The following is a 25,955-nucleotide window of genomic DNA, read 5'->3' as shown; positions in this document are numbered from 1 at the left end:
TAATATCAGAGTGTAATATCTTACAGCTTTCGATGTCAATGTATTAATACAAATCTCCTGGAATCATTTAAAAGCTGAAGTTTGCCACCAAATCAACCTTCAAAAACACCGATTAAACAAAGGTTTCTCAGGCACCCTTGTCTTCCATCGGTCAAAAAACAGTCCTGCACGAAACTTGTCAATGGTTGAACCAACTGTTTTAAGGGATAGTTCACCCAAAAATGAAAATGTTGTCATCATTTACTCACCGACTTGTCATTTCGAACCTGTGTGATTTTATTTCTTCTGCATGCCGCAAAAGAAGATCTTTTGAAGAATGTTGGTACCTGAACAACAGCGGTACCCTTAGATTTATACTGTGCAAAGAAAAAAACAATGCAAGTCAATGGGTACCGCAATTCTTCAGTTTCCGACATTCTTCCAAATATCTTCTTTTGTGTCCTGCACAACAAAGTCATAACGGTTTGAAATTGCATGAGAGTGAGTAAATGATGACAGAATTTTCATTTTTGGGTGAAGTACCCCTTTAATAGAGAAAGGATGTTCACTTAAAAAACTTCACACTTCAGCTTTAAGTTCGAATGGCCCTCATTGTGTGACACACCTTGTGTAAAATTTGAAGATTTGTTGTCAACTTCACATTAAATGCATCGCTAAAACCAACAAAGCAAGCTAACAGCATTCTCCTTCAAAATCCTCGTAAACACTTTAAGTACTTTTAGTCTCGAGCTGAAGGGGGGGTCTGTTATTGGGGGAGCACTGCGGCTGTAGCCGAGAGACGCTGTGTGTAATGCAGCCTGTTAGTGATGTTAAATGAAGCTTGAAGCCTGGCTGACAGCAGCATTCCTCCACAGGATCGGCGCTGAGAGAACAGGAGGAGATAGGCCAACAGGGGCAGAGTAATGGCCTAAGAGTAGCCACCCAGGACACGAGCCGTTCCGCAGCGGACGGTCCATTATCTCATAAAGGCCATTATCTTAATGGGGTGACCGTCTCGATATGACAGATATCACAGAAGGACTGACATATAAACAGTTTTTATAAGATGAATTTGCCAGTGTACAATCGCTGCGGTTAAACATTGACCCAAAGCTGTTGTATATAACCATGGTGGGTTACATTTGACTTTTTCTGTGTGTATATTGTAACTGGTGTTACAAAACAAAGGTTCATCACATATACACTAATACACTTGAATAAACGTCTATAATCTCTTGCGAAGAAAGCAACATGTGTAAATAACATTCCGGGACATTGTTATTCGTTGTCATGAATCCTCCCTTTATGGATCACATTGTCAATGTTAAATAAGGTTTGCTACAAAGATACATCATATAAAACTGTTAAATATATATCACTTTATGATTCTCAAAATACATAGGATGGTCTCTCCCCAACGCAGAAATCTCTGCAAGTCTCTTCAGAGCAGGTAGATGTTTTGTGTGATAAATCACCCGCCGCGCTTTCTACGTTTCCAAATTCTAGCTGATTTCAGTTCATTACACAACAATAGCAGATTTACAATAGAGCAAAGTCAACTCGCTTTTAGCGTAAATATTTCTGTTGTCCATCCATGTGCGCTCGCTTGGAAAAACTCCTAGTTATGCATGTGTACGCGCCTGTTTTCGCTTGCGTTCATCAAAGTAGCTTGTGTATTCACATTGGAAATCCTTCCCCGCAGAAAATGGTTTGTTTCTTTGGTCTGTAAAACTTCACCAGATCCTTTTACGCTGCCTGATCCAAAGCGAGTTCGTGAATTGTTCGTCCGGACACGTCATTCATCGTACTGATCGCTTGCCCGGTTCAGGCATCAGCGGACGAAAAGCGTTGGCGAGTTCCTGCGGAGCGAAGGCTCGATTGACAGCGCAGGGGAGATCCGTTCCTCATGGTCCATGTAAACTCCATAACGTGAGGTCCTCACCCTTTATCTTATGACTGCAGGACTAATGGAGATACTGACAGACAGAGCTAACTGGACTATGATGAATGTTCCCCTCCCCCGCCCAGCTGTAGCTTTGGAGTATGAAGAGTGGCTTCCGTACGCGCCGCCTCCCTCGGGAAAACCGGTCCCCACAGGCGTCAGGATACCTGGGATATAACAAGGCAACAGTTAGTGGGTGAGACATGATTGATTTCGACTTATAAGAGCTTGTGCCAAATCCCACCTCGCCTGGACCCTAATGGTTTCAGTGGTTGTGCTGGTATTCTGCTCAATGAAGTGTACTCGTATGTATGTAAAATGTCAACATGTACTCATATGCATAAACAATGTTATACAATTTATATCTTATATATATTTATGTGTATTATGTAAATAAACTGTGTCATTTTTCATAGTATATCTATAATGTTTTGTTCTACCTCTCTACAGGAAATATATACAGTATATATATATATATATAGATATGTACAGTATATGAAGAGTTTGGTTCCAAAATGAGATAACTTAATGTTTATAGATAAAATCATGTTTTTATTATGTTATCATGTTTTTATTGTGTTTTATTGTGTAAGTTAGCTGTATTTTTTCTTATTACGGCTTGAATCAAAACAAACCAACTGCAGTTCGATTGATATTAATTGGATAATATAAAAACATAATTTTTGAGTTATTGAGTTCATTTTGGAACCAATTTATTCAAATATATGTGACGTTTTTTTTGCTCTGGCATTATATGTAACTGTAAAGAAGAAATGTAAATGGGCAATTCCATGCATATGTCAATCTCAAGTTTTTACCATACTGATACTATATTCCTCTTAAATAGACACATAAAATGTATATATAATTCAAATGTTATGTTCGTGTGTCATCCCCTCTCCATTTATTGCTATTTTTGATTCTGGTTTGTATGTTGTCTAACACAAAAATATGTGTCCTTTTTGTCACATCCATAACACATACATCTTCCCTCTTTTAAAATAGAAACTCGTGAGTAGATTAATATTTGTGTGGACACAGAAAAATATAAATAAAAACACGTGATTCAATATGTTGGCAATAAATGCATTCTCTGAGAATTTAGATTTTTTGTTTTTGACATTGTCACATCCGCTGGAATTGCCCAAAAATAATGTTCTGTGCAGTTGGATTTGGCACAATACTGATACAATTTCTACTACCATTTTAAAAGAGGCCGACATTGAGTCATTATGTTTTTTACACTTAAAGATTTACAGCACTTACTGTGGTTGTTTTAACTCGACCGCTCGGCTGTGCACACGTCCAGCCTGATCTGTTTACCAACAGGTCACAGCCTTCATCATCCAAGCATGGCATCATCTCACACCACTGTCTGCTCCTCACGATATGTGCTGTTAGAAGAAAAGACAACCAAGAGTCAAGAAAGCCAGGTCAACCAATATTCTTATGTCAACATGAGCGTTCAAAATCTATTGTACTTGCATAATATGACATATTGCTGAATGACACTATACAACAAGACAATATTGTAGGTTTGGAACTTGATTTTATCTGTTTGGATTGGGTCGTGGTCTTTCTATGAGAGAATAAGACTTTGAGACATGAATGAAAAAGAAAAGGCATTTTAGAGACGAAGCAAGTTCTAGCATTTTGATGTACGGTTATGAAAAAATTGCTTTGGGATTTTGTGCACCGGTGTATTAAAAAGTAAATTGGACCAATTTGGATTTTAAGTTGACCAAAGCCCTTTGGTGCACCTTGAATAGACAAAACTGTACAAATCATCTTCTAAATAAGCCAATTTTAGTTTCTGATTGTCTGCATGCACTGACCATCAATTGTAGTTTACCTTTAACTAGATGGTAGAACTACATAGAAATTCGCATTACTGAATTAAACTCACAGGTCAAGATTCCGTAATGTAAAAACATTTCATATAACAAAGGCAAATAATAATGAAAGAAAAGACATCCAGCACTTGGCCTAATATCCTACACCTTTCTCTTTGAAACAGATCGCTGAGGTCCAACGCTGAGGCTTTTTTCCTGAGGTAAGATTGTTTTTGTACTTAATCAAACATAAATGTCTATTTATAATAACTAGGGCACCCTTACATGTTCATTTGCATACCGTGACACCCCAATTGGCCCTTAGAGAGAGAAAAAAGGGGCGGGTGGAAGGAAAACAGAGAAAATGAAAGGAAGAGAGAAAGAGCGTGTGCGTTCGTGAGGTAGAGGAAATGATAATCAGAGTGAAATATAACCCAGGGAAGCAAAAGTACATAAATATCAGTGTGGCAGCTCTGTACGTTTCGAGGGAGGCTAACAAAGTGTGCGTGGAACAAGAAGATACAAATGGTGAAACAAAAGAGGCGAAATGTCATTCTCGCCGAAGAGAAAGGCACGTCCTTAAAGGTAAAAAATAGTTTCGGAGATGCCTTGAAAACTCAAAGTAGTTTGTTATGTGGTGAATATTTCCCTCACAGCATCTACTCTGGGGACTAGCTTCCTCTACTAATCTCCGGCATTAGTATTCACAGTTATGCCCCGGGCCATAACGACAAATAAAAGAGCCTTTCATGCAAATTTGGTACGTCTTCATTCCGTAGCCGTGATTTACTAAACCGTAGGTTGCAGCCAGTAGTGGTGTTATCTGTGTTTTGAGATTAGTATGCGACACGATGACAGTCTTTTCAAGTTTTTATTTGTTTAGTTATTTTTCATTTTATTTTAAATATATTGATAAGGCCTGGTTATAACCGAGGCAAATGACCCTTTAAAGGTCCAATGTGTAATTTGTGGAGGCTCTATTGACAGAAATGCAATATAATATACATTACTATGTCTTCAGAGGTGTATAAAGACCTTTTTTTTGTTTTTATTACCTTAGAATGAGCTATTTCTATTGACATACACCGCGGGTCCCCTTACATGGAGTAAACCATGTTGTTTCTACAGTAGCCCTGAACGGACAAACTCCTCTACAGAGCGCGTTTCGTAAATATGCTATCTGGTAAAGAAGCGAAAAACGTGACGACATCTTAGTTCTGTGTCAGCCACCATAGTGCTTCGAAAGGGAGGGGTGGAGCGAGCCATTGGTCGCAATTCACAACCCCACCTCTAGATGTCTCTAAATCTCCTACACTAAATAATTGTACAAAAAGATCCACATACAAGAGGGTTTGTCAACCTGATCTTTTGAGAATTTGAAACTATTTTACGAGGTGGCTAATTTGTATGAATTTTTTCAACGTGATTGTACAAAAACGTACGATTATAAAAAAAAAAACTATACTGAAGCCCCTCCCCTAACCCGTCCATAAACCTAACATCACTGGTGCGAAAGCAACAAAACATACTAATAAGATTGTACAAATTCATAAGATTTAGCGTGAAATAGTTAAGAATTCCCATGAGATTGTGTTTGGCTTCCTTAAAGATGGTACAAAGTATCTCAAAAATATTATACAGACTTCGAACTTCAAGGCTTTTAGTTTTAAGCATTCAGGCTTTGTAAAGCCAACATCAAAGTCTATATCTTGCAAAACCTCTCTTTCACTCATAGGTTGTATAGGGTTAATATATACTTGTGTGAATATTTTAAGATCTCTAGTGAATAATAGGGTGAGCGATGCTAAGAATGGTTGCTAGGTAACCACTTATAACACTTTAGATCTGTGTGCTAGCTTGGGCGTTGTGAAACAGTTGCTAAAGGTTTTAAGGTGGTTGATCATCCTCTTATACGACGTTCTGTCGCTCCAGACTTTAATGATGCGTGACGGCGTGTCAACACTTTAACTCTTTTGAGAAGTCAACAAACAACAGCTAAACATTGTCCTGTCAACACACAACACAGTAAGCTCTCAGACTTCCTCTCTAATGAGCTGTCCTCCATCTCCTGGTTGTGTTTTGGAGATTGTCACTCCAGTGATGGCAACCAGACTGTGACAGAGTGCACAAAGTGCTTCTGAATCAATACATCAAAGATTCTGTTTTCAACTTTGGAGCTCTTGGGCAAAAGAAATATGCTGTTTACTGAGGACCAAAATGTGTCATTGTGCGACTGATTTTATTCCTGTGTCTGATTGTATATGAAAACATCACACAATTCAGATTAAGTGCAAATGATAGCATTATAAATTCACAATACAAGCCTGTTTTTGTCAGAGATGTTGGATATTGAATCTCTTGTATTGTAATCTGTCTATTTTAAGTATCCACACGCAGAGACTGACATCAGAAAAGGCAATAATGCAAAAAATATCAAACTAATCCCTGCTATCAATTCTTACGAGAGGATTGTCTTGCTAACTATCCATGCATGTTTCTCATTGATAGACAACATACGTCTGCTATCTCACCAGCAGTGTTTTCCTAATTCTCAGTGTACACAAAATGTCTCGCTGTGGCTTATTAACAATGCTTCTGCAATTTGCACTGACAATCTAAGAGTGTAGAACTAATCTAAATCATTCAATATTATGAAATAAACAGTAATTTTGCTGCCTTGAATTTATATTTCAAGTTTTAAACAAGCTTTGGGTTTAGTGCTTTGGATGAAATGTTTTCCAACACGACACTATCAGAGTAAATGTGACTACGGTTACATGAACGATGTAAATTCAGTATGTAAACGTTACACCAATGGCATTTACAATATAAACGTTTTATAAAAAGTCAATGAAAGATTTAAAATGATGGCAACAACAATAAAGACGGAAATGTTAAACCTAAATGAGTTCACTTGCAAAAATCATGTTTTTTTTATTGTGTATTCCAATTACTATCAATCAATTAGGTAATAACTACAAAAATACAGCTAACTAACACAATAAAAACATAATAACAAACTTTGTTATTTTAATAATAATTTACAAATTATTGAATTTACAAGTTATCTTTTGTGGCAACAAAAATAACAAAAAGGATGCAATTTTCAGAATGCTGCAAAGCAAACAAGAAAATAAAAGTTTTTTAACGGCACAATATTAATGTTTAACATGTATTCAAACCCTCTTTTTTTATTTATAACTATTATTCGCTTTTGCATTCTCTCTGTCTTTCACATTACTGTGGTTTGTTTCTGTCGAAATACGACAAACACTGGAATCGTATAGGTGCAATTCAATAAATATAAAAATGCTGATTCAAATTTGGAGTGGTCTTGTATTTTTTTAAATAGCTGTGCTATTTATGTAATATAGTTCATTATCCTAATTGTTGGCTGTTCGTGGTTACTAAACAATATAGCAGCTTGCCGCATTCATATAGAATGTACTAACACGTCCTCATTTTACACATCGTCTCATGAGATCAGAGAGTCAGCAAAATGTTTCATAATCAACGTTATCAATACCTCACTGTCCTGCAAGCACCGTGCAAAATTTAATTTACAAAAAGCCCCAAATTTTGACTTGTGTAATGTTCATTCATTATGTTCTGATGAAAGGTAGGTCCTGTCCTCAAGGCTCTGTCATTCCTGGCCTAGTTAAGACTTTAGCTGTGACTGATGGCCCATGCAGTGCCTGGACCCGAGATTTATCAGGACAATAAATGAGATGGGCTTCTCATCGCACCGGTGTACGATTACTCAGACGTCTGGCAAAGAAGAGAACATCAAACATCTGTCCATACATTTTTACAGCACATACAGGTTGAGCATATACTGTATCTGTAACGCTGCAGACTAGCTTTCCTATCAGCTCTGCTTTCACAAAGAAATGTCTATAATTTACAAGTAACACAAGTTCTTCTTTATAATTAATTCATGAGCTTGAAATCCAAGAGCTTGAAATCCTCTCTAGAATAGGCCTACCGTCCGTCAGAAGAAACGTGGGAATTTATGATGTCATAAATCCGCTAGATAATGAATTTGACGAGACAAATAACAAATATTTCCCAGCTATTGTTTCTAATGCTGACATTACACAAATGTTTGTTTACCCACGTTGTGAGTTTTTTGAGATGAGATAAAAAAACTGTGTACTGTGAAATAAAGCCAAGGTAACGCGTCTTTCCGCTGCGTTGTTTTCACAGGATGCGCTCGAAAACAAACAGCGCTAGTGTTGTCCAAATTATGCATGAATTTTTAATCGCTCGAGTCGCTTGCAAGCTCACAACTTTGATTCAGTCTAAGATTGAATTCATATCTTATTCACTTTCTCTGTGATCTGAAACGGTCAAAAAACTGGTATCATTAGTGTATCATTAATGTACAGCTCACACATTTGCAACATAGTTTTTTTCCGGGGAATTCGTTTATTTTAATAAAAAACAATTCATCTGCAGGAAACAATGCATTACTTTCACAACTGGCTTTGACACCACCCTTGCAAAATAATACATGTGCATTAAACACTCAATCCACAAATATATGCACACTGAGGGGCCTAGCCGGCTTAATTGATTCTGGAAAACGAAATTAAAGGTATACAGGATGTTTGTGCACAATAAAATATGAGGAGTCAGTACGAGGAGTCTGTGTAATCTATGTGTTCATGGGCAGCAAGCGCACGCTCGCACCTGCAGACACTTTATCAAAGTGCATGCAAATTTTTTGAGCATTGTGGAAACACAGAGGATGTATTATATAATTAGTTTCTAGTGGGACCACTTATGTCAAGCCTCTGTATTTATTCAGGGGGTGCGCACGCTGTTTCTTTAACGCATAACGTCTGCACCCCAACTGTTTTCTTATCGAGCTTCCAATATATTTTTGTCAAGTATTTCCTTACATGACCCCTTAGTTTGTGTGTTGTCGACTCAATGTGCATAAGCATGCACAGAATTCCATCCCAAAATGATAATTATGTCATTTCTCAAACTCAAACACAGTTCCAAACCAGTAAGACTGCCTTCTTTTGTGAAACAGAAAGGGAGAAATTGTGGCTGCGATTACAGTAAATGCAGATTCGGCTTTCAAGCTTCAAAAAGGACCATCAAATTTTCACAGACATAATCCATTTGGTGGCTTCGTTTTTAATCAAATTACACAAGTTTGATAGACTAAAAAACCAAATCAATTTGTATTTTACTGACAGCTTTTTATGACTAGGCCTGACATTTTTATGACAGTTTTTATGACACTATTATGTTGCTTTTCTATCCATTTTGAATCATTTCCCATTTTGAAAGTTCCTGTCTCCATTTACACTAACTGCATAGAACAGAGAGACTCGTACATACTTATGTCTACAATATTTAAAAAAGTATAATTTCGTGTTCCACATTCGCGTCAATGTGGAAAGCCAAAAGTGTCAGTTGTCATTTCTGATGCACTCTTCCTTTAAGAAAAGCGAATCTTTTTAAATTAGCACCTGCAACCTCCATATGTAATGAAGGTAAACTCTGCGATTCCACACTGTGGATCGTGACACGATAACCCCGGATGAAGCCGAGTTAGTTCCATCTTGATCTTGGGATCTTGATCGATGGTGCAAAACTTCTCGAGCCACTCCCAAATGTTTTACCAGGAGCCTGTATCCCATTTGTAACGCTGCCGCATAGCACACAAGACACCCACGGTATCAGCAGATGCTTCTGAATTCACTGCCCGGGGTCAGCCCTGACCTATCACATCCATCTAAGCTGTGTGACTCGGGCAACATAACTAATCCTTGGGCTGACATTCCGATTTCGATTCCCTGGCCAAAGATATGGAATTAATGCAGGCGCTCGATGAGGAAGACTTGATTATCCTGACACCTGCCCGACAATCACCTTGTCTAATTGTTGAAATGCTCCTCTTCCCCTGACATTATGCATGCGTTACAGGACATATTCCAGCTGTTGGCTCTCACCTCGGTGCTAGCACCAGCTGCGGGAATAAGGCTCTGTAGCTGTCATTTCCTCGACGCTTCCAGGCAGAATCCGCAGTCCCTCTGTGTCCCAACGAGCAGCAGCCGTCTCGCATTCTGTTTATCTTTTCACTCTGATACAGGTGCCAGATATTTCTAGGCCGCTTTATTCTGTTCTACATAGAAACTTAATGATCATATTTACTTTTTCTGTTACTGTAGATTGTTCTGTCATAGGTTTGGGATTTAATAGAGATGTTTATTTCATAAAACTGAGAATTAAAGCAAACAAAAATATGTAAATGTAAATATATATAACAAGGTTAATGGAAATTTTCAACTCTTTCTCTCGCTTCTTTTGAAATATATTAGGCAGAATTAAAGCAGAAATGAATGAAACAATGTTTGCAAAGAGATAAGCACTTTACAATAAGGTTGTATTTGTTAACATTAGTACAGTTAATGCAAGCTAACATTAAATATCAATTAAGAATATCGATGTGGAAATGTTTTCCTATATGGTGTGACAGCTAAAATTTTGTATAATTTTATTATTTATATTTAGAATATGAAATAGCGTTAGAGAGATTTATCTTCATTGAAGATTGATAAGTTTCAAAAAGGACCATAAAATTTATTTTAATCAAATAACACAAATATCTTTTTACTTAACTGATTGCTTTTTTTAATATAATATGATTTTATGTTGTTTATATTTATACTTATATAAAATAGCTTAATAGAGATTTATCGTTACTGTTACGTTTTTTTTTTTAAATCTCTCCTGTCACACCATAGGACACATGTACAGTAAATGTGTCAACAACCCAAATATAAAAAATGAACATAACTAAGATAAATAAATGCAGTATGCTGTTTATTGTTTATTCATGTTATTCACGCATTAACTTATGTTGATAAGATTGTAAGTGTAACCAAGGCAAGCACAAGTTTTTCACTTAATGTTCAAAAATTGCAGAGAGCCCACCTCAGATTGCAAGATTTTCATGAGAACTTAATTCATATTAAAATCTTTGTTTAAGTGCAGACTTTAGACATTTTCTTTATCTGAGAAGCATGAACCATCGGCAAACATCTCCTTTAATCTAACAACCATCTACGAGAAATCCTTTCAATGGGAAATTCACTTTAATGATCATCTTATTGTCATTACTCAAGAAGCCTAACAGTTTTCACAGAATAAAAGTGTTTTTTCATATGCATTCAGTTTGCAGTTATAGTTGGATTGTCACTGTGCTTGTACAAGTAAAATTTTAATTATGATACAAACATGAATTATACATAAATTTAGCCTCGTTCCAAAGAATGTTGCTTCTCCTAGATCTGTCCTGTATGTAATCATTGTATTGTACGCTGAACATCACATAAATGAGCTGAATGCAATGCAACACCTCCAGGTGTCTGATATAGAACATATTACACAGTCTTGTTATCCTGTTCTTCAATGTGCTGTTTACAAAATAGCATCATGATCTGTGATATGCTTGCTCGCCCTCCAACAGCGGGACTTGTTTACACCGCACCTGCTCTCATGTTCCTGAACCTGCCAGAAAGTTTGAGAATATAATGGCAGGCATGCTGGGAATTCTTTCTTCCTTAATATCAAAATGTCTGTCTGATAACCTTCCTTTCATAAGATACAGCCACGGGGCACGAACCGAGATAAGCAGCATCCTTCTCTCATTTACCCTGAGAAAAGACTGGGCTTGATCCGCCCACTGTATTCAGCAGATGCCTATTATCCACAGCGGAAAACCGTTCGGAAATCAATATTACTTTAATAGTCACAGATATTTGGAGGGCCAAATTGCATGTAATTAAAAGCAAGGGGGATAAATAGTAAACAGCACTTCAGAAAGCTCTGGATGTTTTTTTAGTTAAGATCGAATAAAGAAATAGTCTTTATTTTTTATAGTCTTCACAAGCAGAGGATAAATTGTTAATTGAATAAGATTTTTCGTTATACGGTTTAAGTCGGAATGTATGGCCTTTTATAAAATAACTGCATTTGTGAAAGGCCAAAGCCTCACAACCTCTGTCCGTACCGGCAGACAAATTTCATCCAGCTATCTTGTTATAAAATGCCAACATAGAGTGACTGATTTTTACTGTCAATTTTGCAACGGCATGTTTTGCCAATAACAGCAATTACTGCGGTTGAGCCTTTCAGTTTTTCATTTTGTTTACAATCTCATGTATATTGTGTTTTTATTACCCTTCCATGCTATTTGCATGTTTTGGGATTTACTGAAGGCTTTGCTGTTTTATCTTGCTGTTGTTTTCTTGCATTTTTATGAGTTTTTTTTTGTTATTATTACAGATTGGTATGTGCTATCATGCCCACAACCGTGTAGCACAGTACAGGTGATGTTAGGTTGTGAAAAACATGGAGGACTTTGTCTTTTAAAAGCAATTACCCAAGAACACCTTCTTTCATCTGACCACGAAGAAAAATTCGTACCTTACGAAACATGTCTTGAAACTACATGGGTGTCATAGCAACCAAAAGCAGGAAGACATGCAACCGCATAATGGAAAGTGCAGGTCAGTGCAATGTTGATTTATTGAATATACTGTATATACAGAATACTGTGTATTTTCATGCTGTCTAAAGCTTTTTCTGAAGCTACTTTTTTAATGTGTCTTTACATAATGCTTAATTTGTATATGTTTGGGGTAATTCCTCAGCCAAAATTGATGTATAATTTGTTATTAATAAGATAAATTCATTACCATATGTAATTAATTTGATCAAAAATTGTATTTGCTTAACAGGGATTTTAAATATTATTTAAATATCGTTTCTTGTCTTTTCAAATTCATGTTTGATATTTGTAAAACAAAGTGACAAAAATAAAAGGTTTCTAATAATTATGATTCGTGGCAAAAATATGGAGTTACGACGTTTCAAAAGGACAACAGCAAGACACAGTATATACAGTATATGTGTGCTCTTTGTTTCCATATAAGTGCTTTCATTTGCTTACAGGTGACAAAATTAAATATATGGAATTAATTTCACTAACTTTATACTACAAATTCTCAGATTCACTTCTCATTTCAATTGTCACAACGTTTGCTATTTAAACACCACACGGCATAGCCGATCAAACTCCAAATTTCCCATGTGTCCACCATCTTGTAGCACATTCCCTACACGTGACCTCAGGCACTGATGTAACCTACGGCAACAATCCAAATCCTGTGAGTGGCACCTCAGCCACACTCACTGAACAGTGAAATCTTAAGGATCAGATTCGAATCTAAAATCCTTGGGTTCTGGTGGATTTAGATGCAGCGGCACCAAAGCTCAGATGAAAACCCTCCCACCCAACCTGCTACCGATCCCCCCCCCCCCACACCCGAGTGAATTCTTACCGTCGACACATGCTGGACTGGCTCTGGTGGTGCCTGCAATCTGGCCCTTCCTGCAGGCACACCTGGCTGTCTGCCGGGCAATGGTCCTCCTTGGCTGACTGCTGTCCCTGTCCAGGGTCACGATTTCACACGTCCCTGCTGCCAGCTGACCTGCATGAAGGACACAGGGTTAAGACAAATGTCAGCTGGGCAGTCAATACCACCGGGAAAATCATAATCTAGATTTTTTCCACCAGTGTGGTGCCTTTTTTGTCCAAGATGCCACGGTGCTAGGGTGGTTGCCAGGGTACCACTATGTGGATGCTTGAATGTTCGGAGAGGTTTTCACACATTGCTGTTGCTATGGTGTTAGGGGTGGTTGCTTACAGTCCTGTGTCAAACATATCTCCACCCATAAGTCTCTATGATACCGTGGTCTGTTTTTATATGGCTTGGCTGCCTCTTTCCATAAATGATTTTTTCACCCATTTTATTGTATGGCAGGGAAAGATTGCTTAGAAAATGAATGGCTCACCTCTACCCAACAAGCCACATGATTTGAAGTAAAATACATATTAATAGGACACACCGTGCACATAAGGCATTGAAATATATACTGTATTTGTATATATATATATTACAAGCAATCCAGTTTAAAAAATGCTGCGCTATTTTAACCCCTTGTTGGTTTTGTCCTTTATGAATCAATGCTGAATGATATTTAGTAGCCCTATTATATTTTAACATTCCATTAAATTATATCATATTAATTATATTATTTTATTTTATATTATTATATTTTTATGGTTAACACATTTACTTTTATTATTATTATTGATTAATATTGTTATTATTAGATTCTGCCTGTATTATTGATATAACCAATATAGACGTTCCCATTGGACGGACGCATCTGGCCCTCCGTTTGATTATGGGTCTGGCTAGTAGCTAGTAATATATCAATTTATTGTATATTTAATTTTTATAAATATAATTTTTATTAATATTTCAATTTATTTGAATTGTATAAAATCACAACTACTGGACAGCGATTGATTCTTTGCAGAAGTCTACCTGAAGTTAAGTTTGGGGCACATAAGGTTTGTTTGTAATCTTGCCGCTGAAGGCGTCAATTTTTAATATGAATAGTTATCTATTATTGTGTACACATACAGATGCGTGTCTCTACATTAAAACCACTTTCATTACCATTAACATACATTCACGGTGAAACACATCCCATGCTTCTTTTTCACCTGTACTAGGGTACAACTCTGATCATAAATTACCGACGTCGTATGTGTATATTTTCCTTGTTTTTTATCCATTTCATTGATTCTGTTATAATATAAAATAAAACATTCTCATCTTGTTACAGGCGCTTGTGCAAAAGATGAGAATCAAACCTATATATCTTTCATGAGCACCACACCGTGTTTAAAGCACACATACCGCTAACCCCTTACAGCTTTGACAGGATAAATGGATTTTTATGCTGCTGAGCTGTTAGTTTCCCTACTAATATTGTAGACTGAGGCATCACCCTTGTTAGTAGACTGATGGGGCCCAAGATCTGCTGAACCTGCACACAGCACCCATTGTTCAATGTTCTCCTATTATCCTGCACCTGCATAAACAGTAATCTATATACGCAGCCTCATCAAGCCAGTGCAATATGCTGGATGTGGACCCGTGACAGTGAATCATGTCTTTGCTGTGAAGTGTCAGCTGAAAAATGCTTGATGCATCAGGGTGGGCTGCAGATCTTCCACAAACCCGCTGTAAGTCCAAACAGATGGCTAGGAAAGCACCGTACAACCTCCTGACAGGGCGGTTATGTTAGGTGATGATTAATCCAGATTTTCACCGGGACGCTTCGGTACCCCCTAAACCCCCCCCCAAGACATGGTTTATGTATATAATTAGTTCATCCTATGCCAAGCTTTCAACAGGCAGTCTATCACAATCATCATAATCACTTTCCTATTGCCTTCAAAACAAAAAGCATATCAATCTAAACGCATCTGTTGAATATGAACAGTACTTGCCACTATTCTGAATATATCTATGAATAATTAGTTTTTCTTCAGCAGCTGAAGGGCTCATATCATTTCTACTTTTCATAAATATTAATAAATCTGTACAATGTGCACTTACTGAATAATGTTTTCTTTTTCCACCAAAAAGTGATTAAGCTTTTATTTATGATTTTATACCCCGTCTCTGATCCTTGTAATTCACCTTTTTTACTCTTTACTGCTCCCTTATCGAACTGGTTGAGCATGGCACTGCTAAAGTCAAGACCACGGGTTCGATTTCACGAGAAGTTGCATTTGAATGAAAACATGAAGCTGTAATACACCATAAGTCGCTTTAGATTGCTTTGGATATTTTTTCAGCGTGTATTTTTTTGCAATATTAAAATGCATCAATTGAGATACTGTAGCGTTCTCATGTGATATTTTTCTTTCCTGTAGGAGTGTATCAAGCTCTTTTATCTAGAAACGATCAAAGTAAATTGGATTGCTCATAATATGATCCCTTTAAACTATGAACTACGCTGCGGATTTACTACAGGAATCCAAACCTCCTGGTATGCCATAAGAAAAATGTTTCAAATTATCTCGCTGCTGTACTTGTACACTGAAGCGCTATAGCTCCTTCCTGAGACTTTAAAAATCTTAACTTGCTGTATGTTCATAGCTCATGATGGATTGCAGAATCATTTCGGCTTCACACGCCGACCTGTCTGAATTATTGACACGTAAAATGATCTGCGTGTTTGTATATGTATCAAGCTCGCGTTTGATCCACTGTGTGTGAAACTGTTAAACTGATCAAACATGCATGAGCTCCAACAAAACAGTGATGGATGATGCTTCGACTCCTTGACACAGCGTCAATACAGAGCTAGTGAACAGTAAAACACATGGAAGGTTTGAGTTTCTTTTCTATGTTAACATAGAAATACATTAAATCATTTGTGAAAAGAATTGAAAAGCCATTCTTTTCCTGGAATGAACAACGGTGGTACCCATTGACATCTTATAGACACAAAACCAATGTCAATTGGGAACCCCCGTTGTTCGGTTATCAACATTCTTTAAAATATCTTCTTTTCTGTTCTTTTCCACGGGTTTGAAACGACAAGGAGGTGAGTAAATGATGACATACTTTTCATTTTTGGGTGAATTATCACTTTAATGTTGAATCAATGTTGAGAATAGCCAACTTAACATTGATTCAACATTAGATCAATTATCTCGTATTTGTCTCTTCTCTACCACCAATTTTCCTGAAAATATTTTTGCCCCTCTTCCAAACTGAGAAGAAAAAATTACTACGGTACTCATAAGACCTGCCAAAGATCACAAAATAAAATCTGAAGAGAAATTCTCCAGGCGGCCCTTGTTGTAAGCTACAGTACTCTTGTCATAAAGACCAAGAGAGAACTTTCGATTCAATCTATTTTAGGTATCTGAGGTTTCTTGAGCGCTTCAGTCATTACTGGAACATTTTCAAGAGATGATTTGATTTTTTTGTCTATCTCTCGCTTTTCTCTCGTCTCCAGACATCATTTCTCACTGTCTCCCTTTCTCTCGCAAAATGAAATCTCAGCATTCCCGGTGCGTTACAAAAATCACGAGGCATTGCCCCAGTGACTTTTCCGACGTGCGTGCGCCGCCTTGCTGTTTCTTTAAAGGCTATGAATTTGAATAAATCTTTGAATAACGTTAAATCATTGATTTGACGGCGCAGACACTTCGCGGTTACATCATCATGCATTGTGATGTGAGCGACTCACAGGAAATGAGTGCATGTGGGCGGAAACCCCTTATTATCAAAGTAGCGCTGAATTGAAGAGTGTGTTCTTCAAAATAAGCCATCTGCTTTGTCAGGGAGATTCAACAAAGTTATCTCCTCGCTCGTTCTTTCGTGTTCGACAACACCCACTCGCTCTCTCTCTTTCTCCACAGTGCCCAAGAGGGTCAGCCCCACTCCGAGCTGAAGGAAAGAGCCTCACCATTCATCTCCAACTTCAGCCCCAAATAGGCCGTAATGACTGGGTTCTGATACGCGCTGAAGAGAGAGAGTCCATGGAGTCATTCATGGAGCCTAATCAGCATTCCAGAAGCAAATCTGGCTCTGCAGTGACTGAATACAGACTGTGAGTGCCCCTCCTTTAATATCTCACTCATGCGTTGGGCCCTGCCGTGGTTTTCTGACAATCCCAACACTGTCTCATTGCGGTTTTCCGACATACAGTGCGAGACATTGTTAAGATCTTCTGAAGCTCTAGAGGAGACGCCGTGAGGTTACTGGGGTGGATTTTTTACCCAGGACAAAATTCAAAGAAATACACTTTTGCAAAGGTCTCTCCTTTAAACCTCATTAGTATCTGCAGGATATACAGAAATGATCGAAATGTGCATATTGCAGTATGCATATCCCAATGGTTTGCCATGACTGAACAATTTTAATACTTTGAAAAGTATGGTTAAAAGGACAGTTCTGTCTTCATTATTTATTTATCATCATGTCATTCAAAGCCAGTATATGCCTCTTTCTTCTGTGAAGCACAAAATAAGATATTTTGAGAAAGGTCTCGTGGTTTTGTGTTCATACAATGGAAGTCAAAATTAAAGCAAAAAAGTCCCAGAAATGGGCGCGGCATCATGGTCCCGCCCATCTTTCCAATCACAAACAATTCTTCATCCCACCCCCTTTTTTATCTTATAACTAACTAAAACCCACACCATTTAGAAAAACGAACACTTGAACATAGATCATCATTATAGGAACAAACTAAAACGACAGTCACCATATTTTTAGTTTCCCTAATCCCATGTGCTTACACAGAGATCGTATTGCATAATGCACATCGCATATTGCATTTTCTTCAATAATATGCAGCACCTGGGAGAAATGACTGAAACATTAAAGATGGGGTAATATGCTATTTCATGCATTCTGACGTTGTTAAATGTGCTGGCTTCTCATGCTTAACATGGCTTAAACTTGTTTCAGAGATTTTTTTATAAGTGTGGATTCTTGCTTCGTAACAGGGATCATATTTCATTTATTGGCCATTCTCCCGGAAAAGCACGCCCACGCGTCATCCATCGAGTAAACCAGGGCTGCGAGTAGCGTGAGAGAAAGTGCACGGCCACGGAAGAGCACGCTTATCAATGCCACTTCCCTCGCCTGATTGAAGTTTACTTGTGTTTGTTTGCTTACCGCTATTCGGTGATGAATGTCCTATAAACGGCGCTGCTGCGCTCCCTGCACTAAAAGATGCCGGACTGGGGTTGTCCTCGACTAAAGATATACAAAGTCGAATCAGAATCGTCACGTCTTGTCTATAGTCGACAGTCGAAACATGTGTGTGTGTGTACGCGCATGTGGGGACGACATCAGGTGGTTAACAACGGTACAGCACAAAGTCCAACATTGATACACCAAAAAACAATCAAACATTAATTTACAGAATTTGTTTAGAACAGAATATACCTTTATAATAAATCGAAATGAGCCAGATTCAATTCGTAATGTGTAAAATAAATGTGTTTAGGTAACATTGCTTTCCTGTAGCTCAGTGGTAAGAGCATTGCGTTAACAACGCAAGGTTATGGGTTCGATCCCAGGGGATTGCAAATACCTATGTAAAATGTATAGGATAAAGCAATGTAAGTCGCTTTGGATAAAAGCGTCTGTCAAAATGCCTAAATGTAAATTTCTGTAATGCAGGGTACCAAATTCAAAATACAAGTCACAAATAGTTTTCTTAAACGTAACAATGCTGTGCCATGCAATACTAGACCAGATCTCGTCTCAAAACTATTTTTAAAACTACTTAATAATAATGAATTATTTTTTACAAGCGGGAATACAGCACATTCATTACCAATGAACTACCATTGAAGTTTGCTTTAGCGCATGTAAAGCAGGAATGCAATAAAGCATCTTACCATTAAAACAGTCAAGAAGTCCCTTTCTCCTTTTTTTCCCTATTCCAGAAATAATCATACAGCTGCATCTCTCTTTTACACATTTGATCAAACTAAATACTCTTCGAAGATTTAATGTTTGAAATACTACTGTATAGGTTCTCAAGATTAATATGAGATTTGCAGAAACTGCGTGTGTTACCCCATCTTTAAAGAGACCTCATTTATGATTTTTCTATATTTCAACATGCAAAACCAATTGATTCCTGATAAAATCTCATAGAAACCCAGATGACACTGCTGATGGAGCATAATCTAAACTCCTAGTGTACAAGGAGAGTCACATCTTAGTATTGTACTGTCCTATTACTGTATAGTCCTAGAAGGCTGAGATCTACCTTGCCACGGCCTCTTTTACAATTTTACGCCTCCTGTTTTTCTCTCCCTCCCCCGACTCAGGGTAAACAATCATTATAGCGTACAAGTGTTGGAATACTTCTGAAGAAAATGCAATTAAACACACAGAATACGAGACGGAGGTATTAATAAACCGACCCGCTGTGGGATCGCTTCCATTATGACACCATTAATGCCGTGAGAACGGGAGTGAACGCTTCTCTTACGGTCGTGAGGTTACAACGCTCTGATAAGCCTCCGCCTTGTTCGCATTGTTCTAAAACTCCTCTAAGTGCCGCAGCTCAGCCGCGTTAAGTGCCGCAGCTCTTGATAGATGATACGCCCTCCCTGTCTGTTTAAATAGCCTCACTGACAGTGAAATGTCTGATTCATCTCCAGCCTCTCTGAGCTCTCTCCCCAGGATCTCCTGTATACTTCAGTCCATACTCCACTGCATGCGTTTTAGGGATGAAAGAGCTGCCAACCATGCATCTCGGAGATGGAGAGTAGTTGCCCGCGCTGATCTAAAATTCAAAAGCTCTCCTTTACAGCCTGTCAGAGAAGTGATGGAGTGAAAAGGGAGTCTATCATCAGGGGACCGATGCTGGACTCCACCAGCGCGCTCCACCACGCTTCATTCATATGCCAAGATCGTTCGGCGCGATTTTATAACGGGAGGCTTTATGCTGCACTTATTGCATTACAATTCCAGTCAATTGGCTACGAATGGCTATGGAATGTTTTCATTAAGGAACGCCGCTGACAACAAAAGCATGTCGAAATAATGCGATGTTCAGAGACAGAGGGAATTTTTAATAAGACATTTAGGAAATTGTGTAGAGGCGACTGTAAAAATGCCCTGTATGGTAGAATGTGTGCTATTATAACCGATTTAATTTATTCAAGGAAACATTTTATGATGCAAAAATATGTTTATAAAGTTGAAAATCTGACTGAATCAATGTACAAGAGTAAATTACACCAGCCAACATAAACCAGCGGAAACCATTTCTAAATTCTAAAACAGCTTTTCTGTATTTGTTTAAGTAAAATGATCATTTTTGTTTCATTCTGTGAAGTTTTAACAATATTTCTCCCAAATGTCAAATAAAATTCTTGTTTCTATTTGCATTTATTTGCATAAAATGAAAACAGGTCAAAATATCAGAAAAGATGCGTGTATTTAAGAAACTTTTTTTTTGATAACCTTGATTATATCACAGTTTTCATGTGTCTTGTCATGCTGTCAGTCTTTCACATTGATGTTTGATGAATCTGTCACTCCTGAGATTTTGTGGAAATTCAACAGACACTGGACTAGAATGGCCACAATACGTCTAGGAAGGCTGATTAAATGAAAATCTGGAATGGTCATTTTTAGAGATCAGGAAAAACTACCAAGTGCAGTGTACTGTTAAGTTGTTATACTGTATCATAAAAACATCACATTCTAAGTTTGCATTCAAGGTCAGGTCAAATACCAGAAATGCTCAATATGAGACGAAACCAAGAGGATGTAAGTGAAGAAAGATCACAGTGGGGGACTGGTTGAAGACATTTTTATTTTTAAACCACAGATAAAAATCACAATATACGTATAAAATGTGCATGGTGTTTGGACGCCATTTCATGGATAAAAGATGGAAGTCCTCTCCGTCACCCCTAGTAATTCACTCCCTGGACACAGTCTCTCCACGTCCTTCCATTTCCAGCCCTGTGTTTTCAAGCAGGTTTATAATTTCAGCAATCGTTGATCTAGGTTGGACCCCTTTAGAGTATGTAAAGAGATTGAACCTAATGCTGGGTCATGCTGGCTGGCCTCGGAGCACAGCAGGCAGCCTAAATCGTTGCTTTGAAAGTCCAATCAAAAAAGCTCCCAATACGCAAAACCCAACTTTAAGACATTTGCTCGTTTGGACGCCTGGGGATTTTTTTTACTAATTTATTTAGAATACTTGAAACTTATGCAGAAAACTTTAGACATGCAAGTGTTACACAACCCCGCTGAAACCACAGTCTTCCGCTTTGTTAATCAGGCCATGGTTTGAGTCCGGCGCTCATCCTCCTTCAAGCTTTTTCCATCAATTAGCAACTGCTGGGGGACTTCAGGTTGTCATGGTAATGGAAGTTTTTGGACAACTTTTCTATTTTGCTTTTAATGCAGGGTATTATTGAATTGCTTAAAACTGTAAGCAGCATTCTGTGTGTGTTTTTAGGACCTACTGCTGAACGCTGATTGGCCGGGGTTATTATGCATCGAGGTCATGGCGCCTTCATAAACAGAATTGAAAATGATTAAAACAGACTTACTGTTTTTGTGTCTCCCTTTGAGGAGCATCAAAAATAGAAAAAAAGGCACGGATTGTCTCAAATTTATTATATTTTCCTCAAGAGCCAAGCATAGCTTAAAGGTAATATTAAACATTAATAACATTTACAGCCTGTTTTTCCTATACTCTAATGAATCTTTGAGTCACTGGACAATAACAAGATTTTATACATCATAAAAAGTGGCCTAACTACTAGTATGTTTATCCAAAACTGAATCCAAGACTGCAGGAACTTCTATCCTAATTCACCTCAAGCAATTTGGAGAATACTTTTTTTTGATCATGGTTAAATAGTTCCTGTAGTTCCATAGTTAAATCTCAAAAATATTTATAACGCATTACATGATCATTGAAGCCACTAAATGGCAAATAGTTGAGCAGAAGTGTCTTTAATGGGATGCACTTCATGAGTGCGACTTAAGAAAGTAAATGTCAATGTTGATTTTGTGTTTATTAATAAATAATAATATTGCTTAAGACGAACTCAATGCATTGAAATGGATGAATACGACATAAAATGCAGCACATTTGGCAGATTTAGCTTTTATCCAAATCAACAGATTTGCATTTAGTCCATGTATTACTGGAATAGTGAATGCGCTTACCAGTTAACCTCCAAGAACACTCTAATTTGATAGTTCACCCAAAAATGAAAATTCCTTCATCATTTACTCACCATCATGTCATTCCATTCTGTATGAGTTTTTTTATTTTGCATTACACAAAAAATATATTTTGAAGAACGTAGGTAGCTAAACAACATTGGACCCATTTGAACTCCATATAGGTACAAAAACACAAATACATTTCTAGAATATCAGTCCAAAAAGTGCCATATACAGGTTTTCAACAACAGAAGGGTGAATAAATAATGAAAGATATATAAAACTGTAGGAAAGTAGGAGCACAGGTTTAAGGTATAATAATATATACCTAACATACAACGCTTGATCTGTAGGATATGAAAGACCTTTGGGCCGATGCCTCCTGCGGCTCTCTGTATCACTATGCTGGAGGTCACTGCACTGTTCCTTGGCACTTTGTGAGAAGCAAACCCATGCATCCTCCAATTATTTTCTTAAAAGCCCAGTTACTGTGGCAACCAGGCCAACATGTGTTGTTTGCCATGGCGGCAGGCCAACTCAAACCTTTAAGCTGTTCAAAGCTAGCTCACACGTAATGGCTCTCATGGTTCTTACTAATGCTCGATCTAACATCTCTACTAATGTCCTACACATAGGAGCTGTGTACATAACTTTCGATAGCTCCATCAGGTCACGCAGAAGACAAATGACATTCTTAAACGTAAAGTCATGATCTGCAAGGGCTTTCAACCAAAACTCAGTTCCGACTTGTCTTCATTATGTATAAAGGTCAGTATTCTGAATAAGAAAGCCCTACGATATTGAAAAATGATGATCCTGTCCTAGGGCTAATAAGAATGCATTAGTCACCAGTCATGAACACGTCTGAACTTTTTGACATTGTGCATTATGCCGAGACACATACAGTATATATAGCATGGTTCAATTTTATGAGGCTAGATTTTTTTTCCCCGTGCAGCACACTGGAGACAAAACATGTCTTTATATGTTGTATTATAGTATATGTCACAATTGTCCAATCCAAGTTTTACAGAAACACAATTTATAATGGATGAAGATTGTAAATAAAGCTATAACGCTGTTATACGTATATATGATCTCAGTCAGTGTTGTTCTCTCACATCATCTTAGTCTCCGTTGTCTCCATTCAAACCAGGTGAAAGGATATTTTCATCTATTAGAAACTGAGATGAGTTACATGGGAGTAAGTGAATCATATGAATAACGCCACAGTATCTCCTTGAGTTCATAAATGGAATAACAATACAAACAATTGGCCCTTGGTTTGCCCCTCAGCTGGATTTAAGTGCTGGCTATTGAGAACTACATTAAATGTTACGCCTTCTTTATCGGGTCTGCTGGCATTAGGTTTATTGCTCTATTGATGCTGCACTACCACAAATACAAAAATAATACATCCTTTATTTATGATATGAAATGCATTATATTCTCAAACAAGAATCAAAAGGAAAAAAGCACACAAATATTTTTAAAAACAGATTGAATTGTTTTCAATTACCAATTGTATGTTCGCCGTTATAAACTACAAGCCCTAGTTGATTTTGACGCTATTTTATGTCCGTTGCGCATCATACGTAACTCCAACAATACACTGTAAAGTGTTGCGCTGCATTCTCACACTTCATTTAATCACGACAATAATAGGTGAATGGCGTACCTTCTCTCAAAAAATGCGCTTGGATGAAGAAGATCAGGAAAAAGCACACCGCCGCTCCCGCGAGCGCCCACGCCACGCGAAGATGCTGCATCTTTTTCGAAGATCTGAGCGATGCGCTTACAACTGCAAATCCATCCCGACCGAACGCGGCATTGCTTCAATAAACAATCCCTGTGTGGACACTTTCCATGCGCCTCTTTAACACTTCTCGCGCGACAGGTTTCCGTTCAGTAAGATGAAAGTTAAATGCACGAGACTTTCCTCTGGCACTTTTTTGCCCCATCAAGAGAAAAAGACATAGTATAGACGTTGAAGACGTTGCATAGTCTCGCTCGCACGTGCTGCCAAAATAAAGTACAGGGTCTTTATGCAAACATCATCCGCAGTCAATCATAGACCCCCGCTCCTGTGCGTCGGGAGAGACAGAACTTGCGTGTAAAACTCAAAACAAGAGATCGGGTTTGAACGCGCTCCTCACGCGCTCGCCGCCGTCTGCGTTTCACTGCGTTTTTGTTCAGACAGTCACTACGCGCCGCGTGCGTATTCACCGCATGTCGCACATCCCCAAGCAAGTCAGAATTCCGCTAAAGTGGAGGAAAATACCTCAGATAGGTCCAGTCTCGTGTCGGGGGCTTTCTATACTGCATCGTTGTGTTGACTTCCTAGGGGAAACTGTGCAGACGCATCTCCAAAAAGCGCGTGTCGTCCGGAGTCTCGAGCGGCTCCTGTTTAACTGAGACTGCGTGTTTGCGCGCGAGTTTATCTCGCTTTAAAATCGACGTCATCGCTGTTTAAACTGTCAATCATCGGACGATTCCCCTCTGAGAGAGTGAGACATGTTTACAATGTGCCAAGTGACGTGTTCTTCGGGCAAATATTTATCCAGTATATTACACTAAATTTATTCGTTCTTATATTTAGACGATGTGGTCTTTTCAGATTATATTTAAGGAATGTTTTACCCTGTTTTTTAACTATTTTTGTTTTTATTTGTTGTAAAACCTGCACAGTAACAACAATTTTACCACTGCCTCACCACCACAATAAATATAGTTTAACAATAAACAACGTCTCTGTACTTAAACAATGCCCAAATCTTCCCAAAAACATGATTAAACCGAGTCACTTAAATAACATTTAGTATGCTATTTCATATTAGAAAGCAACTTGTGTTAACCCTTCTATGCGAGTAATTAAAGTCAAATTCAGATGCATAATATTGATAGAATGTCATGTACAGTATACGCTGTTTGTATAGAGATTTACCTAAATGCTCATGTAGTGTTAGAAAGAATATAAGCATTTAATTGTATACATAGCTTCATTCCAGTTGGAAAATAGATGTGTATTTTAGGGATAAATAACTTCTCTCTGCTTTATTTCTTTCATTTTTTCTTCTTGGAAAGCTCTTCCTCATCCAGTAATGGATAGTTATTTGGCCTGTGTCATGATCATCTAATTAATAAAGGTCTATTTAATGCATATATTCAGATCCATGAGTAATCCGTTTTCTTTGCCGTTAATGCCACTTTTCATTTTACCCCCAAGTGCAGCTGTCTACACATGACATCTCATCACATTCTCATATTGTTCTCACGTACTCCGAGCTTCAGTGGAAGAATGGCAATCAATCAGCGGGGACCCAATTAAATATGTTCAGAATTCCGCACCACTGCAAAGTCAAGCTGCTACTGAAATATCTTTGCTTATAATAACACTTTCCCCCCTTGTTGCCAATATATCTCCTACAGATCTAGTCTTTCTCTCCGTTTCCATTTTGTCCGAGGGGAATATCTATATTTGACTCTGCAGTGTTACTGTATGGAAATATATCCTCCAATTTATTAAGCTTGGTTTTATCTTATTTACTTTTTAGATTTGTTTTTATTTCACAGTTACGA

General features: G+C 37.9%; 1 protein-coding gene across 2 annotated transcripts in view; it reads right to left on the bottom strand.

Moving 5' to 3' along the window:
- Positions 1 to 325: 325 nt before the first annotated feature.
- Positions 326 to 25,955, bottom strand: part of tafa5b (TAFA chemokine like family member 5b) — a 33,609-nt gene continuing 7,979 nt past the window's right edge. The window contains exons 1-4 of one of the 2 annotated variants that reach the window (XM_056740089.1): positions 24,055 to 24,767; positions 13,119 to 13,268; positions 3,188 to 3,315; positions 330 to 2,088 (exon numbers count right to left, since the gene is read on the bottom strand). In XM_056740089.1, coding sequence (XP_056596067.1) covers positions 2,080 to 2,088; positions 3,188 to 3,315; positions 13,119 to 13,268; positions 24,055 to 24,145 — 378 coding nt within the window. In that variant the 5' untranslated portion in view covers positions 24,146 to 24,767 and the 3' untranslated portion in view covers positions 330 to 2,079. Of the gene's footprint in view, positions 2,089 to 3,187; positions 3,316 to 13,118; positions 13,269 to 24,054; positions 24,768 to 25,955 lie in introns of those variants that run through there. The other variant, XM_056740088.1, reaches the window with a different exon arrangement.

This window comes from Triplophysa dalaica, chromosome 24 (assembly GCF_015846415.1).
Source record: "Triplophysa dalaica isolate WHDGS20190420 chromosome 24, ASM1584641v1, whole genome shotgun sequence".
NCBI classification, from domain to species: domain Eukaryota; kingdom Metazoa; phylum Chordata; class Actinopteri; order Cypriniformes; family Nemacheilidae; genus Triplophysa; species Triplophysa dalaica.
Note: the sequence above shows the minus strand (reverse complement) of the source record. Positions and strands in the feature narration are given on the sequence as shown.